The sequence below is a fragment of the Eurosta solidaginis genome, chromosome 5 (assembly GCF_040869045.1).
Source record: "Eurosta solidaginis isolate ZX-2024a chromosome 5, ASM4086904v1, whole genome shotgun sequence".
In the NCBI taxonomy this organism is placed as follows: Eukaryota; Metazoa; Arthropoda; class Insecta; order Diptera; family Tephritidae; genus Eurosta; species Eurosta solidaginis.
Window position 1 is genome coordinate 269,087,482 of NC_090323.1, and position 18,251 is coordinate 269,105,732.

The following is an 18,251-nucleotide window of genomic DNA, read 5'->3' on the forward strand; positions in this document are numbered from 1 at the left end:
GGCACATTTGTATGCAAACAATAACAATTTGTTTCATTTATATACAGTAAAATTCCCCATTACAGACATTCCTTATAACCGGACAAATTTTTGATACACAGGTTTTTCATTAATTTTTCATACAAATATCATCCTAATAAACGGACACTCTAATAACCGGACGCGGACAAAATATTTCAAACCATTTTCATAAAAAAATTTCTCATAAACGGACAAAATTCAAAAATATGACAAGCAAGCTTTTCTAAAAGGTAAAGTATAGTTAGCCCAAAAATTTAATGGTAGTAGATACACGTTCATTTTGCTTTGAAAGGTTCAATATTGGCAAACACAATCTACTGAAGTCAATAAAAATAAAGAAAAAAGTCTTTCTAAATGGGAATCTGGAGTTAATGTTCATCAAAAGCGAAGTTTTCTTAAAGAAGGTGGCTCTGAAAAAGGCAAGATTTGTTTAAATTGGTTCGCTAAGGCTAGAAGGCAAAACATTCCGATTTCTGGTCCCATTTTGAAAGCAAAAGCAATGGAAATTGCGGGCAAACTGGGTGTACCTAATTCTAATGCTTCAGATGGATGGTTAAACAAATGGCAAATAAGGAATAATGCTGCTTTCAAATGCGTATCTGGTGAAGCTGCAGATGTAAGCCAGGATGGTGTCGAACAATTTAGGACAAAACTGCCATCTCTGTTGACCGGTTACAAGCCTCTAGACATTTACAACGCGGAAGAAAGTAGGCTTTTCTTTCGCGCCTTACCTGACAAAACCCTCGGTTTTAATCTGAAAAATGTGTGCGCGGTAAACTATCAAAGGAAAGACTCACAATTTTGTTCTGTTCTAACATGACTGGAGATAAGGAGCTGCTTTTGGTTATAGGTAAAGCAGCCCGTCCTCGATCTTTTAAGCATGTTCCAATCGCAAAACTGCCAGTGGATTCGAAGTCTAATAAAAAGCATGGGCGACTCGAGAAATAATGAGTGAATGGCTGCAGCAGTTCAATGGAAGAATGAAAGCCCAGAATCGAAAAATTATCTTGTGTTTAGATAACGCGGCTTCTCATCCAAAGGAATTAAACTTAACCAATATAAAAAGATTTTCTTGCCGCCAAATACAACGGCAGTTAGCCAACCCCTTGACAGGGTATAATCCAAAATTTGAAAACTTTGCATACAAGCTTAGTTTTAAAACACTTGCTATCTAAAATTTACAATACAAGTTCAGCCTCAGACCTCTCAAAATCAATTAATGTACTAGAAGCTGTGTATTTCATCAAAGCATCTTGGAATAAAGTGGAAGCCACAACCGTCCGAAATTGCTTCCGTAAAGCAGGATTTTTGGAAACTTATGAGGATCTTCCAGATTTTGATCCCGAAGATGACATTCCACTGGCAATCTATGCTAGGCTTCAGGAAGGACTAAATTTGGCAAATAATTTGGAAAGTTTTCTCCAAATGGATCAAAATGTTTTCACTGAGAACAACAATATAGAAATTCAATTTGACCAACAAGATAATACTATGGACATAAGTGATTCAGAGGCTGAATGATGAGGCTTTAAAATTTGTTACGCGCTTGAAACAATTTGCAAAAAATTACTATGAAGCATATTAAAAATATGGAGTCACTTTGAAAATAAACATTTTAAATTAAAGCAATCACTTTTCAATCAATCAAACATTACCCAATTTTTTCAATCAATCCAATACTAGGAATGTAAAGATTTGTACAATGTACTTAATCGATATATGGATATGTATTTATATGTAATACTAAACTATGCAAATATTCCTTAATTCCAAAAATTTCTTAAATAAACTATGTATAATACAATTTATATGTGTGGTATATATTTTGTGACTTCTTCCCTTATAAGCGGATATCTCCCATAGCCGGACAAAAACACTGCTGCGACGGTGAGTGTCCGGTTATAAGGAATTTCACTGTATATGCATATGTGCTGTTATATATACATATCAGATGTATACACAAATTTGTCAAACTACTTAAACGCCTAAATAAATATGTACGTACCCTTATCCATAACACTTCTCGGTATATATTTGTATGCTTACACAGATTTTGTGTTAACACTTAGCTCATATATGTACATATGTATTTATATCCATTTATATATGCGCATGTTGCTGGTTGTCATTGTGTGTTTGGTAAGAATCTGTTCTCATTCATATTTCACCAAGTAATAAATTACGTATATGCCGAGTTCGTTGCTTAAGTCTTTTGTTTGGATTAAATGTTTGAAATCGCTTTAACTAAATTTTGTATGTTACAAAGCGGAGCATTATTTTTCCCTTTTATATTTTACGGTAAAATGAAATTACATTTCTTTTCATTCATTTTTATATTTTTCGGGAAAGTGGAATTATATATTAAGACGATTGCTCTGAATCTAAAAATTGTAAGTCCCTAAAGAAGAACAGATATCAGGATGACGATCTGAGTTGATTAAGCCATGTCCGAGTGAACACAAACTAGTCCCTCAATGTTTGTGATATCTTGATAAAATTTGGTAAACGGATTTATTTTAGATATTATACATGTCTTTAAACCGAGTGGATCGGATCATATATCCCCCATACAACTCTATTGTTCCTAGTTTCTGTCTCAATTTAAGAGTTGGAGTTTCAAAATTTCACCCTATGCTTACGTATATTATATGTGTTGTTGCTTGAAAAGTTTTTAGAGATCGGTCGAGGTACTGCGACCTTTATTTAGATATGTTATGCTTGATATTTTAGCTTTTTACGGCATGTTGTGGCTTTTGGTGTATTTAATGACATATAAAGCTTTTTCCTTCCATATCACGATGGCACTAAGAATGAGGACTGTAGACTCATGACGGGTATTCTGACTGGACACTGAGTTCTCGAGTCACATGCTTTGAAATAAGTTTTGTCAGTGATATCATTTGTAGGAAGTGCGGGTTGGAGGAGGAAACAATGGAGCACGTTTTGTGCTTGTGCGCTGCGCTTTCCAGGCTAAGACTAGCTACTAGGAGTGATACAGTTGTCATATCTAGAAGCACCAAATGGCATAAGTCCTAGAAAGCTTCTGGTATTTACCAAAAGGCCAGAGGTGTTTCATAACGTAGGTCCTTGTGTTTGATAGGGTTTTTCAGTTTGGTCGTTAAACAAACATCTGATAACACTACGGACTTATTTAATATATGTGAGGTCCTCAGGGATCTTTCCACCTAGATGGGAGAGTGTCTATCTTGCCACAACGACTCATTTGCAGAGAATGTGAACCGGCGATTTATCTATCCTCCAGCTCACAAAAGCAATAGATTTTATGTATGTGTAACCCTTTAGATTTAACTTTTATAGGTGATGTCGTAGACTACAGTGTGACATGTAGTACCCAGTGAGAGTTCGTAGGTCTTCTCTACTTAGAACAACAAAAATAGCCATGTAAGTTATCTGTGGTTCTTTAATACGTACATATTTTGGTCCGTTCCGATGTAATGAAATAACAAATTCTAGCATTTAATTAGGTTTTTTGGTTTGGTTGCCAAACAATTTTTGCTAACACTATGTAGTCTTTGCGAGGGATTTATTGATCGACCCGGTCCCCCTTAATGAACCTTTGCTCAATAATACTGTGATTGTAGTTTAAGGATGGCAGAACGATTCCTATTGTACACGAGAGACCTAGGCCCAAATACTAGGTCCACAAAATAATTTTAAATTAGTTGGTCAATTTTCTATGCTACGGTCATTTGGTTAAAAAGTTAAATTACATTTTGAAGCTAAATATATCGTTATAGTCTATGAATCCGAAAAGAGTTACAAAGGAGATTGCTTCTACAGAAAATTTTGATCACTTTATATGGTTGGAGTGATCCCTTTTGTTTGAGCAAGTCCGATGGAGAGCCCACCTGTACGTGTTTGTGTCTGAACGAGTAGTGGCCTTATATACTCTTACAGTTATTATCCAATAGGTCTTTTTTGCATCCCTACGCTCACTTTCGGACAAGTGTCCTTTCTATTCGTGCGAGGCATCTTTGTATTTTTGGCTATCAGAAATTTATCCCCGCCGCTTCGAGAATTGAGCTCGATGACTGCATCTTCCTTTTTAATATGATTTTAAAGGTTCCGACTTAATTTTTAAATTTAAAAACGAAAAGTAATTTTAAAAATGTTTTAAAAAAAATTGCATTCAGTGTCTTAGTAGGCCGAGGTTACGTAATATAACATCCAGATTTATTTGACTTAAATTGGCGTCACTTAATAGTACAAACATCTATGAATAACAGACTTTTTTAGTAAATAAAAGGAAATGACACATATTTATTTACATAACACAGTTTGTTTACATAAATTGGAAATAGTAAAATTAAATTAGCCGTGCTTTAAAAAATGTCGTTGACATATGTTTATATATTATATTGTTTTATATGATACTTCAAAGCTAAGAAATGTGAAAGATGTTTAACAATTTTTAAAAGCAAAGCTAGACTTTTTTATATACTTAAATCGAATTATTTTATTTTAATGGAAAATTATATATTTATATCAATTTTATAGATATTTTTTTTGTTCGGAGCTTCCTTCGGGAGCAAGTGCCGGCCCCGAGAAAATTACCCGACCCAACGGGCCTGATTATATTTCACCTCAATTGGCATTGCTATTGACATTTGCAAAAATATATGAAATAAAAACCTTTGTATGGTAATCTTGTAATATATGTTTTCAATTTTTTTTTTTGTTTACTTAATAGAACCTTCTGATGTAAGTTGTTGGCAATTTTTGGAAGTTTTCGCCGAGTCAACATATTTCATTGCTCAGTCGACTCTAACTCAGTGCAGTTGAACTTGAATCGAAATAAGAAATTAAGCAACAAAAATTTCGAAAATAAGTGGAAATATAATAAACTGAAAATTGTGCTGTAAAAAATAGTACGTAGTAAAATTAAAGCCAAACAACTTGCAATACATCGCATGTACCCAGCAGGAAAAATCCTAACTATCAACCAAGTACAAGTTGGTTTCTTATCAACCAACGTGTACTATTATGGATTTCTTTTCTTTGAAAAAAGTACTTTTATATAGAACTGACCGAAGAAAAATACTTCTCCAAGAAACTGCTTTTTAATGTATCGGAGGTCTGGGGACACAAAAATTACCTTCTATAGAATCGATGTATACAAAGCTAAAATCTGTGGGTCATTTCAAATACATTCAAGTATTTCGGCCATCCCTAATGTATCTTGATTTTCCAATTCATTGCACGCTGATGGCGTAGAACTGTGACAAATTTTATTGTTATATACATACGTCTATACTTACACATATGCATACGTATTACTAAAGCAGTGAAATTTAAGTACCATAATTAAAGAAAACCCCAAACAGCAAATTGTAAACACCATCAAAGTTTCAGTTTGTAGTTTTATCAAATAAATTTTCACACAAAACCAGATCAGCGACTAAGAAGAGTGCAAGATTGAGGAAGATACTTATTCTATCGGATTTAAATATAATATGCCTCTTACATTGCAAATAATTATTTAAATTAATTACAAGTGTTAGCTGTGTTTAAATATGATATTATTTGCTGTTATTACTTAAGTGCGCAAGTGCGACATTCCTGCTTAAATCGTGACTTAACCGTTGCATATTGGTCACCAAATAAGGCACTAAATATTTTAATACTGTTGGAATAAGATGTTTGGTTATACAAATGTAGAATGTGTGTTTTCTATATTTATAATATGCAAATTATTTTAAGTATTTTCCAGAAATAAAATGGAGAAATATTAATGTACACTGAGAGGAATGACGTGAATGCTATGTGAAATTCTCCTTTAGTGCCGACTTGAAATGAAAATGTTATAATATTTACAATACAGAGAATCAGAGTTTGATCCCTAAGCAAGTGTCAGATTATTAAATGATATATTTATTCACAATAAATGTTTTTCTTACAAATATTTTGCATGGATTATACCTTGGATATGTAAAGGGCAAAGACAACATATTACTACAATCACATCTATCAGATCTAAAATCAGCAACTGGCATAGGCCCTAGAAGGCTTCTAATATATGACAAAGGGGCATATTTATTTTATAACAAAGGTATTGGGTTTGATAGGGGTTTTCAATTTGGTCAGCATCGACTCATTCAATTTTGGAAAGGTTCTCAAGCTAAATGCAACGTCAGCCAACTTGACCTAACCTACATGATATGGAATTTAAATGTAGTAGCAATACTTGCAATTGATCTAGTCATAGATAGATTTACTTCAGTGTACACATAACTTTGGTTAGCTTTTCACACCTGAAGCGTTACAAGTTGACCCAAGATATAGATTTATGGTGGAGTAGCATCAAATTTTCGAGCGCTTTTATGTATTTGATAACATAAGATAAAATAAATGTAAGGCGCGGTAACCTTCGAAGAGATTTAAGGCCGAGCTTCTCTTCCAATTTGCGTCGTGCTCCTCTTGATTTTCCCTACAAATTGGCCGGACAGGACCTACATGTTTTATGCCGACTCCGAACGGCATCTGCAAGGCAGATAAGTTTTTACTGAGAGCTTTTCATGGCAGAAATACACCCAAAGCGCTTGCCAGACACTGCCGAGGGGCGACCCCGCTTAGAAAAATTTTCTTCTAATTTAAAAACCTTATTTCTAAAATTTCGATATTGCTTTGCCCGGGGTGCGAACCCAGGGCATTCGGTGTGGCAGGCGGAGCACGCTACCATCACACCACGATGGCCGCATGATAACATGCTTTCCTAGATATTAGTGGCTCGCAAACTCTATGCGTTCATTTCCGCAATGAACATTTTTTCAGAAAAATTCATTTACCATAGCAGATGTTACAAATTGTTCAATTTGGATAAAATTTATAGCACCAAAAGCGAATTGAATGGTTTTTTTTTTTTAGTTTTCTCCGCAAACGCTTTTTTTTTTTTTTTTGTACATTCACATGAATAAAATACAATAAAATTATTCGAAAACTGAACCTTCCGTATCTCATAACTTTAATTTCTCCACAACATTCCACGACTACTTTTCGTAGTTTTAGTGTTTGGCATAGTTAAATTCAGTCGTTTTTTTTTTTTCAAAATTCGGAAAGAATACAGTAAAAAATTGTTTTTAAAAACTAAAAGCTTTTTCTTTTATAGTCATATTACAAGAATTGAAATATGTTCACAAAAAAATAATTGTTTTCTTAAAAAAAAAAAGAGTTGAAAAAAATATTAGAATATGAAATTTTCTTTTCAATAAACAAATTTCAAAACGTTTTTGTGCAGTAAACACATTTCTTTTCCAGAAACAAAAAAAATATTTGAAGTTTAATACTATGTTCAAACAGGAAAATAAATTGAGTCAATTTCGATGTAAATTGAGTGGTGTTCATACAACTCAATTTAGCTTACGCAATAGTCACTTGATAGCTAGTTGGCTCATCTCTACAGCAATAACATACCTTTGTTCAGACTGTCAATATGTGCGTGTTGGTATTAGGCGAATGGAATGGAATGAAAACATAAAACTTTGAAATTTTTGTGTGTTATAAGAAAATGTGTTCAATGTTTTGGTTATATTTTGAGTTTGCTATCCTCTTTAGACAATCCCTACTCCAGTGAAACGAAAAAAATAATATGAGCTGCTGAGATGAGCCAACCATAGAGTTCAGCCATGCGTAACTGACGTTTAAATCTATTCAATAAACACACTTTACAAGGTTGCATTTGCAGTTTGAAAAAATTTATTACGCAATTTTTTTAAATTGGCAATTTATTATTATGATTTATTATATGATAAATTGCGTAATAAATTGCCCAAATGGTATAAATTGCCAATTTGGCGTGTGTTTGTACATAGTATAAGCCAAAGACGAGTCAAAATTTCCCATCTGTCGCAATGGGATGCTCGAAAAATAAGAGCAAGTTTTTCAACAAACAAAAAAAAAAATCAAATAAATATATTTTTTTTTTTGTAAAGAAGTTTTTTGGAAAAAAATATCTTAAAATATCAAAGGACCTCTAAATATTTTTAAGGAGTAAACAAAAAAAATCGTACCACTTTTCCAAAAAATAAGTGTTAACGAATTCAAAATTTTGTTTAAACAGTAAAAATATTGTTTTTAAAGCCATTTAATAAAATTTAGTAAAAAATCTTTTGAAAAATATGAAAAAAATTGTATGATCTAACTGAATTAAATTTACCGTATCTAAGCCATAAATGTCTGATAAATCTTATTTTCCCATAAAGTTTCTGGCAACACCGTGTTTTTTTTTTTTTTTAAATTTTACTCTAAAAAAGGCATACCCAATGCCTTTAATGGCGAAAAACTACTTCATGCGTGGGAAAGGAAGTGATACTGCAATCGGCGTAGCCGTTTTTAGTTTAAAACGGGTTCACATGCATAGATTTTCTGCAGGTAGAAGGACAGGTCAGTGATGTTTCACAAACCTATCTCCAAATAAAGGGACCAATTTTCACCATATAAAGACTATGATGAGTGAAAGAAAAGGTCCTCAAAAGAGTCTATGGATCTCCTTTGGATAATTTCGAGACTGTGTCCGGATCATTTCGAAACTGTTTGAGGCTTTGTTTAGATCTATCTTTTTCGTATTACTTTAGACATCATTTTAGTCTTTCCAAGGCTTTTTCTCTACAATCTCAAAATATCGTTAGGATTATTTCTAGACTGGTTATTCCAAGAATATTTCGGGATTGTTTTTGTTTTGACCTGTTTTCAAAAACAAACACAACGATGAAAGCCGAAGACGAAGTATACAAGAAATAATGACAACTGCTTTACCAAGGCAATTCAACAGGATGAATAGGAGCATGATGCTAGCTCAACTCTTAGTAATACTAAAAGTGACAACTCACACCTACTATAGCATAAGATAGCCCTAAAAATTGTGTAGCTACATCCGTTAAATCTCTATTGTCAAAATATGAACTGTTTTGGTAATGTCAGCCTCTTGTATATTTTTTGTGCTATAGCTATTCCCTCTACTAAGTTTCGGGACCTTGTTTTTATTTCACTCACACTTAAATCTCCATGCACTTTGACACACAGTTCCTTCGATCGAAAAACCCGGTGTTGATATTGACAGATTCGCTATATGTTTGCGTTTTTTTTTGTCAACCTTGAGTTAAGCGGCGTCTTCTTCACTTACCTTACTAACAAATACTTGTTTATATTCTCAATATTTTTACAACTTACATTATCTATCTATATATATAAAATTCAAATTATGTATATATGTAGGTATAGATCAAGTTGCGTGCTAAACGGATTGACCGATCACAACCACATTTGCACAACCCACTAGAAACCTTCCAAGGATGGTCATAGGCTAAAAATAATATCGATATATAAATGGGGCGTGGTTTGGTACCATATAGCTCTGAAGGTTTTCATGCTAGAACATTGATATTCAGTAAGGAGTTATATGAGGTCAATCCCTAACACCCCCAATAAAATGTGGCGTAGGGGAGAAGGCTTGGCACCTCCCATATAAATGGAATTTATCATACTGCATATCTCTGGATGTAGTAATTATAGGATAATGAAAATTGGTAAGGAGCTATATGAGGTTAAGTCCTAACACCTCCAGTAAAATGTGGAATTGGGAAAAAGGGGGCGTGGCACCTTCCCCACAAATGGGATTTTTCAGAACTATGGTTGCCTTACAAACTTAGGCCATTATAACAGCTAAATGTTGACTACAGAGTTGTTTGGCTGTTATTCCTTTTGGATGTTTAGTAATTTTCCGCCGTTAAAATTTTTTGTTAACTTCAGGCTATCCACATCTACCATATTATATAAAATTAAAACTATTGAATGTAGGTTTAATTCGGGTTGCGCCCTAAACGGATCGGAATATCACAACTAAATTTGAATCACCCACTAGAAGCCTTTCAAAGATCGTTATAGGCTAAACATAACTTCGATATAAACAAGTAAGGAAGGCTAAGTTCGGGTGTAACCGAACACTACATACTCAGTTGAGAGCTATGGAGACAAAATAAGGGAAAATCACCATGTAGGAAAATGAACCTAGGGTAACCCTGGAATGTGCTTGTATGACATGCGTATCAAATGGCAGGTATTAAATAGTATTTTAAGAGGGAGTGGGCCATAGTTCTATAGATGGACGCCTTTTCGAGATATTGCCATAAAGGTGGACCAGGGGTGACTCTAGAATTAATTTGTACGATATGGGTATCAAATGAAAGGTGTTAATGAGTATTTTAAAAGTGGGTGGGCCTTAGTTCTATGGGTGGACACCTTTTCGAGATATCGCCATAAAGGTGGACCAGGGATGACTCTAGAATGCGTTTGTACAATATGGGTATCAAACGAAAGGTGCTAATGAGTATTTTAAAAGGGAGTGGGCCTTAGTTCTATGGGTGGACGCCTTTTTGGGATATCGTTATAAAGGTGGACCAGGGGTGACTCTATAATGTGTTTGTACAATATGGGCGTCAAATTAAAGGTATTAATAAGAATTTTAAAAGGGAGTGGTGGTAGTTGTATATGTGAAGGCATTTTCGAGATATCGACCAAGGGTGACCCAGAACATCATCTGTCGGGTACCGCTAATTTATTTATATATGTAATACCACGAACAGTATTCCTGCCATAATTCCAAGGGCTTTTGATTTCGCCGTGCAGAACTTTTTCATTTTCTTCTACTTAATATGGTAGGTGTCACACCTATTTTACAAAGTTTTTTTCTAAAGTTATATTTTGCGTCAATAAACCAATCCAATTACCATGCTCAACCCTTTTTTCGTATTTGGTATAGAATTATGGCACTTTTTTCATTTTTCGTAATTTTCGATATCGAAAAAGTGGGCGTGGTCATAGTTAGATTTCGGCCATTTTTTATACCAATAGAAAGTGAGTTCAGATAATTATTTGAACTGAGTTTAGTAAAGATATATCGATTTTTGCTCAAGTTATCGTGTTAAAGGCCGAGCGGAAGGACAGACGGTCTACTGTGTATAAAAATTGGGCATGGCTTCAACCGATTTCACCCTTTTTCACAGAAAACAGTTATCGTCCTAGAACCTAAGTCGCTACCAAATTTCACAAGGATTGGTAAATTTTTGTTCGACTTATGGCATTAAATGTATCCTAGACAAATCAAGGGAAAAAGGGCGGAGCCACGCCCATTTTGAAACTTTCTTTTATTTTTGTATTTTGTTGCACCATATCATTACTGGAGTTGAATGTTGACATAATTTACTTATATACTGTAAAGATATTAAATTTTTTGTAAAAGTTTCACTTTAAAAAAAAAATTTTTTTAAAGTGGGCGTGGTCGTTCTCCGAGTTTGCTAATTTTGATTAAGCATATATATAGTAATAGGAGTAACGTTCCTGCCGAATTTCATCATGATATCTTCAACGACTGCCAAATTACAGCTTGCAAAACTTCTAAATTACCTTCTTTTAAAAGTGGGCGGTACCACGCCCATTGTCCAAAATTTTACTTATTTTCTATTCTTCGTCATAAGTTCAACCCACCTACCAAGTTTCATCGCTTTATCCCTCTTTGGTAATGAATTATCGCAATTTTTCGATTTTTCGAAATTTTCGATATCGAAAAAGTGGGCGTGGTTATAGTCCGATATCGTTCATTTTAAATAGAGATCTGAGATGAGCGCCCAGGAACCTGCATACCGAATGTCGTCAAGATATCTCAAAATTTACTCAAGTTATCGTGTTAACGGCAGACGGACGGACGGACGGACGGACGGACATGGCTTAATCAAATTTTTTTTCGATACTGATGATTTTGATATATGGAAGTTTATATCTATCTCGATTCCTTTATACCTGTACAACCAACCGTTATCCAATCAAAGTTAATAAACTCTGTGAGCTCTGCTCAACTGAGTATAAAAAGGGGATGGCACCTACCATACAAATGGTGTGTTAGACACAGCATAACTCTGTAAGTATTCATGTAAGAACATTGAAATCCAGTAAAGAGTTAAATTGGATCCATTCTTAAGACCTCTAAGAAAATAAGGAGTGAGTAAGAAGGGGCGCGGCTAAGTCCTAACAGCACCAGTAATATATGGAATTGAAAAAAAAAAAAACAAAAAACAAGTCAAATGGGTCTTTCAGAACTATGACTGCCTTAAAAACTTAGGTTATTTCAACACGCAAAGTTTGGTTGCAGAGTTGGGTTTGGCTGTTATTCCTTTAGTATTATTTTATGTTATCTTTAGGGTTGGTATTTTTGGATACACCTGGAGGAATCGGAAAATGGTGTGTTCTTAAAAAGGGCCCATAATATCGTAATATTTATGCTTCGTTATTTCTTCGATTCTCCACGCTAATGTAGTGGGACAAGGCTTTTCTTCACAAAACTTTTACGAATGTCATTGAAGCAATTCATTTTATCAGAAGATTTCGAAAACAAAAAAGTTTAAAACCAATGATTCCATTGATACCGAAGATTTGTCTTTTCAATTTTAAATGTCTAAATTTCCTATCCCTATCAGTGAAGCTAAGAACGATCATTAGCTGCGAATCAAGGGATTGATGACGCAATACAAACCTTTATAGCTTCAGAGCTTTTGCAACTCAATTGTCAACCTCACCTACGCTACAACAACAGTTATTAGCTATAGAAGAAGTCAATCTTACTAACTCATGTCTTACCCATGGTCAGTTACGCGTAGCCTGCATATTTTTTAGAAACGTGGGGTAAAACCCACGGGCATAAGCTAGTAAATAAATAAATATAAGTAAACGAAAATTTTATAACTCGGATTTTATATTGCAGTGTTAAACGATGGGGTTACAAAAACACTACCTCAGATATGGCCGCAGTGCGAGAGATCACATATTGGGACTGGCGGGTGGAGGGCGTCGTAGCACAATTGTGAAAACCACCGGCGACAACACCAACCACAATGGTCACAATGTCCATGGAACACATCGACGATCGGATGGCGGGGGTGGCGGAGGTGGGGAACATGGTGGTATGCCAAATTTAACCAGCCGCCCCACCCCGCTGTCCATGCTAATATCACAAGGAGCTAAAATCAATAACCGTAAGTAGACGAAAAACTAAAAAAAAAAAATAACGCAAACTTCTAAACCAGAAAAACAAATAATTAACCAAAATTTAGCAATTTTGTGCGCCCAGAATGAAACTAAGAAAAAAATAATGAAGAGTCAGTGTGTGTAATAACAACAAAATCAAATAATGTTGAAATTGTTGTTGCATCGACTTTGGAAGGTAAAATCTTCAAGGAAACCGACTTAATTTTCCGGTTTTTTGTGCGATTTTCGTCGGCCAATTTTTTCACAGTTTGTTTTATAATTGGCTGTTAGTTAACTTATCTAAATACACACACACACGTGCTATGCCGCGGTAGAATTATTTGACTATGATTGCGGTTGGTGGCAACAACAACAACAACGACGAACATGGCAATTGGTGTTAAAGTCAATATCACCGCCATTAAAACAAAAACAACTGAATCTGGCCACAACAATAAAAGAACCACCAAAAACAGTGCATCAAAGCTTATGTACAAACATCAATACATACAAACATATTAGCCATCATATCAGTAGCTGCAGCGGCCACCAGCTGCGTTTGATGGCAATGATTTTTGCAGCGGGGTAAGCGTATTTTGCGTAATACAACATTCTAAGCCACCAACAACGATCAGCTCATGCTTCCTAGGCAAGTGCATTTTAAGCATAGTCAGCTACCTACCGCAGCCAGAAATCTGTGCAAAAGCAACAACTACAATAACAAAGCAGAAGCAGCTAATCAAAATAGTAGCCGAAAATTGCCAAAGATCAAGTCTTGCCAAGTTTCAAGTTGTTGTAATTATTTTAAATTTCATTTAAAGCGAAGAATTTGTTTTTTTTTTGCTAGCAAACTTGGTTCTTTTGATTTTACAACTGCTGAGGTGGCTGCTGCATTGCTCAAACAGTTTACCACAATCGTGCCGCCCAAGTTCATTTCAACATTTTACAGGCGGTCATTTAGTTGAAACGTTAAAAACTTTATTGCGATCTTATATAAGTATAATTGGTATTTTAGCCAAAATAAAAATCAACACACACACACATACATGCATACATAAACACAGATTCACACAAAATTTGCAGCGCAGAAAAACCCAAATAAATGCTAAACTTAAATGCAACTAAACAAGAAAACAAATACAGTTACGTGCACTTTATAGTGCATACATACATATGTATATATAGTTAAAATTACATGCACACTTACATACGCATATTACAAGTATCTATGTTTTTTTTTTTTTGTTTTTGCTTTTCTTAAAACTTGTATTAGAAGTTTTCGTGGCTCAACTTCGTTAGTCTTATGCTATGCGATGATGCTGTTTTTGGGGTTTGCCAAAAACTTGTTGCCAAAACAGCGCTAATATGATCAATTACATATGTATACGTGTGTGTGTATGTGATGTACACATGCGACTGTATTTTTATTAGCTAACATGTTATGTTGAAAGAATTCATGAGGTATGCAAGGCTAGAAGATTATTCAACACAAGCAGGGAAAGCTAATTTGGAATGGATTTAGAAACTAAGCTGCCTTACTTTTGTTTTAAGCAAAAATTACTTCACTTGAAAATTTATTGGGCCTCATGCATAAAAGGCGAGCATTTGTTCAAACCCCAGCAAAATATAGTTTGTTTTTGCTACAGGAATAAAAACTCCAGCTTTTAGTTGAGTCAGAAACTCGAATTGGTGCAATAGCTCGCTTTCGCTATTGAGCAGCTCACTATTTACTTTAGTTGAGTTTGGCAGTATGTTTTCTATAACTATTTCTTTCGTGAATGCGGTTGATGGCAGCATGTAAAATACAAAACTTCAGGACGGCCAATGGGGCTAATTTTGAACATAGGCGTAGAGAAGGTGTGAAGAAGAGGAGGAAGTGATGGGCTTTTCTACTTTGAGGGACAGGATATGGTTTATATAATGCAGACTTGTAAACTTATAAAGAGAAGACGGAAAAGCAATAATTTGGAACGTTTCAGGCACAATTTAAATGAAAAGGGGAAGAGGGGAGAAACTTTTCTATACTCTATAGTAAGATTTAGTTGAAACGTTGTCAACCATTCAAGGAAGAATGGCAACGCAAATTTTTTTATTCGTGCGCGTAGGCAAATAGAGTAGGGGCTTGGGCAATCCTCTATTTAGTTTAACCTAGTACACTATACGCTTAGCCAAGAGGAATCAGAGAAGTTAATCATATTTAGCTTAAACGATGTGTTATCAGTGTTATCGGTGTTGATGATCCTTTGACGGATATACTTCCGGTACACTCCAGTAGCAAGTACCATTAAGGTACCAGCGCGACCATCTCGGTAACGCTTTAATATGACTAAATTGAAACTTTTTGGCCACACCGTCCCCTCCCACTTGTTCTATGAGGAACTTTTGGATACCAGAGCCTCGCCTTCTAAAATAGGCTAGGTTAGGTTAAAAATTGAGTTGCTGAAGCTGTGAAGCTATTGAGCTTTGTATTGCGTTTATCACCTATATAAATCCCGTAATGTACGTCTAGAAAAGTAAAGGCTTTAATTAAGAAAAGCGCATTAGTTTAGCCACAACAACTTTACTTTATCATAAAAAAGTTATTGTTTCATTATCGGCCAGGCCCGGTCACAGACGAAGGGTTTTGGGGGTTCAAACCCCCCAAGGAGAATTGACTTCATGATACAAAAGTGTATATTTTTAAAGCATCATCACAGTATTTGAAAATATAAAAGCTAATTTTAGTCGCATGAAAAACTGTATAGAATATGGAACGTAAGTAACAATCAATATGGCATTCAAACCCCTAAATAAGCCGAAATTCGTTTTTATTTTAAAAGTAATACTTTCGGTAATATGGACGCTTAAAAATCGCTTGGAATTTTTAGAATTTTTTTTTGGGTCAAGGCCACTTTAAAACTGCTCAAAAGTGCCACCTTGTTAGACTAAAATTTAATGGCTACAAAACTGTTTCTCGGGTTTTTTGATCTTGAACTCTTAAAATATATGAACGTTGTGAACACCGTAGATTTATATGGCTTTGAAATAACATTTCTATAAAAACAATTTTGAAGTAAAAATGAAATTATATAAATGGTTCAAACATGTCAATTATGAGTGGGTTATATGTATGTATTTGAATTTGGGAATATTGTCGGTTATTTACTACTTTTTTAATGACGAAAAAATAATAATATTTAACCTAACCTGCTGCCGAAAAACATTTTTAGTACCCACTAGATACACCCACGCCCCTACCCCGCCCCTCGAATTCTTTCTTCGAACACAAGATTCCTTAGCCTGGCAGGAATATTTTTTACTCAAACCCAGGGACTTGTATTGGTTTCACCAACCTTCCGTATTTACCGACCTCCGGAAATCGATCCAACGACTCACCAACCTTCGGTTACAGCCCACCTTCCATTCCTCGGCCAGGTCTAGCCCTCTGCAACGGTGTGTTTGTGTTTTACCAAAATACCAACAACAAATCGACGTGTGTTCATTTCAAAAGGAAATAGGTGTCCTTTTTCGACTCTGGATTGGCTGAGTGCTACCCCAGCCTTCGACAAAACCCACCTTACTACATTTATCGTCTTGTCGTAATTCACTCTCTGTCATTTCACTCATATCAACTCTACATTGATCTCAAATTAAGCTACACTGTGGTAATCATGCTTAAGTTTACATTCTACATTTCCCTATACAGCATATCAGGGTCACACACTATATCTACATTTATATTCGATATTCCTCCGCATGTAGCATACCACTTCCAAAGATTACGGTTACACCTTCAACTATCTTAAATTTACATCCTGGACTCCGTCATACCCTAAACTTAAAAGCATCAAAAAATAATTTATTCTACTGCCATAGAAAGCTTACGAGTTCAATATGTTTCTACATTATCAATTAATCAGTTCACAGTTTCGTATTCGTTGTTAGTTCCTGAGTCTAAGGTTAACGGCATAGTGCTCGCTATAAGCTATGCTAGTCGAGAAGCAATTTTTGGTTTTATATTTTTTGCAAGGTTCAAACGTGTCTGGCACTCTGACATCTTTTACTATTTTACATAAGAAATAATATTCATAGATTTCTATATTTATATTATAGCAACGCTTCTCCGTTCCACACTCTCGTCAGCCTAAAGTTGTTTTCAGTAAACAATTTTATTAAAGCATACCACATACGACGAACAAAAGACCTAGTGGATTGCATAAGTACTTAATTCTTAGAAGAAAATGGAGTGACCAACATTTTTTTTGAGGAACCAGAAGGTTCATTTTAAAGCCCAACGTTAAGTATACGCAGTGTAGGTCCTAATAATTTTATGCTATCGCTGAGCTGTCACATATTTGAAATAAGCAACAACAACAATGAACATTAGAACAAACTGCAAGTAAAAACATATGACTGTTTACCCTTTTATATTAAATATATTATTTTATTAATGCGGAAGTTTGATTTTGATACAATTTCTACTCAATATCTAGCATATAATAGTAGCTGTAGGTACTTATTATTTTAATTGGCAATAAATGCCAATTAATAAATACTTAAAACTCTTTTCAATATGCGACATGTTTTTAAACAATTACTTTTTAATACAATTGGATATTAACATTTTCACTCTAGAATTTCCAGATATTCAGGTTACATACATAGATACAGTTATGCGCATGTACATAAAATGATAAACATAAAGCAAGATCAATTTATGTTTTTCATTCATTTATTAAGCTGTAATTAAGGTAATCAAGGGTAGGATAGATTACTAACGAGGTCTTGTCAAGTGCGACCCTGTCATGTTTGACAGAATAATATGGCTAAATGTCGGTGTGATTTTATGCGATGGTCAAGTGCATGACTCTGACTGCACACATTTAAATATGCAGTTGTTTTTTTTTTTTTTGATTCTTTGTTTAAGTGTTCTTACAAAAAAGTAATCTAGAGACATACATACAAACATATACATTAGAACACCCACAGAAATAAAGTGCAAATTTCCTTCGCTCCCCACGCATTTTCTGTGAGAATGGGGATAACAGATAAGATCTGAAAAAAAATGTGGCGATCTGTAGTGAAAAAAATCCATGGAAATTTGACCTAAAGGCTAAAAATGCACAAAAACATTGTCTTTATTGGCTAATATCTGGTAAATCAGTAATTTTAGAAGAACTAATGACATAAGGGCTTTTATTTAGATTGGAGTCGGGAGT

At 34.7% G+C, this 18,251-nt stretch overlaps 1 protein-coding gene across 2 annotated transcripts in view; it reads left to right on the top strand.

The window, feature by feature from the left end:
- The window catches only part of dsb (debris buster), a 117,402-nt gene that overhangs the window by 30,021 nt on the left and 69,130 nt on the right, over positions 1 to 18,251 (top strand). The window contains exon 2 of one of the 2 annotated variants that reach the window (XM_067790451.1): positions 12,791 to 13,061. In XM_067790451.1, coding sequence (XP_067646552.1) covers positions 12,800 to 13,061 — 262 coding nt within the window. In that variant the 5' untranslated portion in view covers positions 12,791 to 12,799. Of the gene's footprint in view, positions 1 to 12,790; positions 13,062 to 18,251 lie in introns of those variants that run through there. The other variant, XM_067790454.1, reaches the window with a different exon arrangement.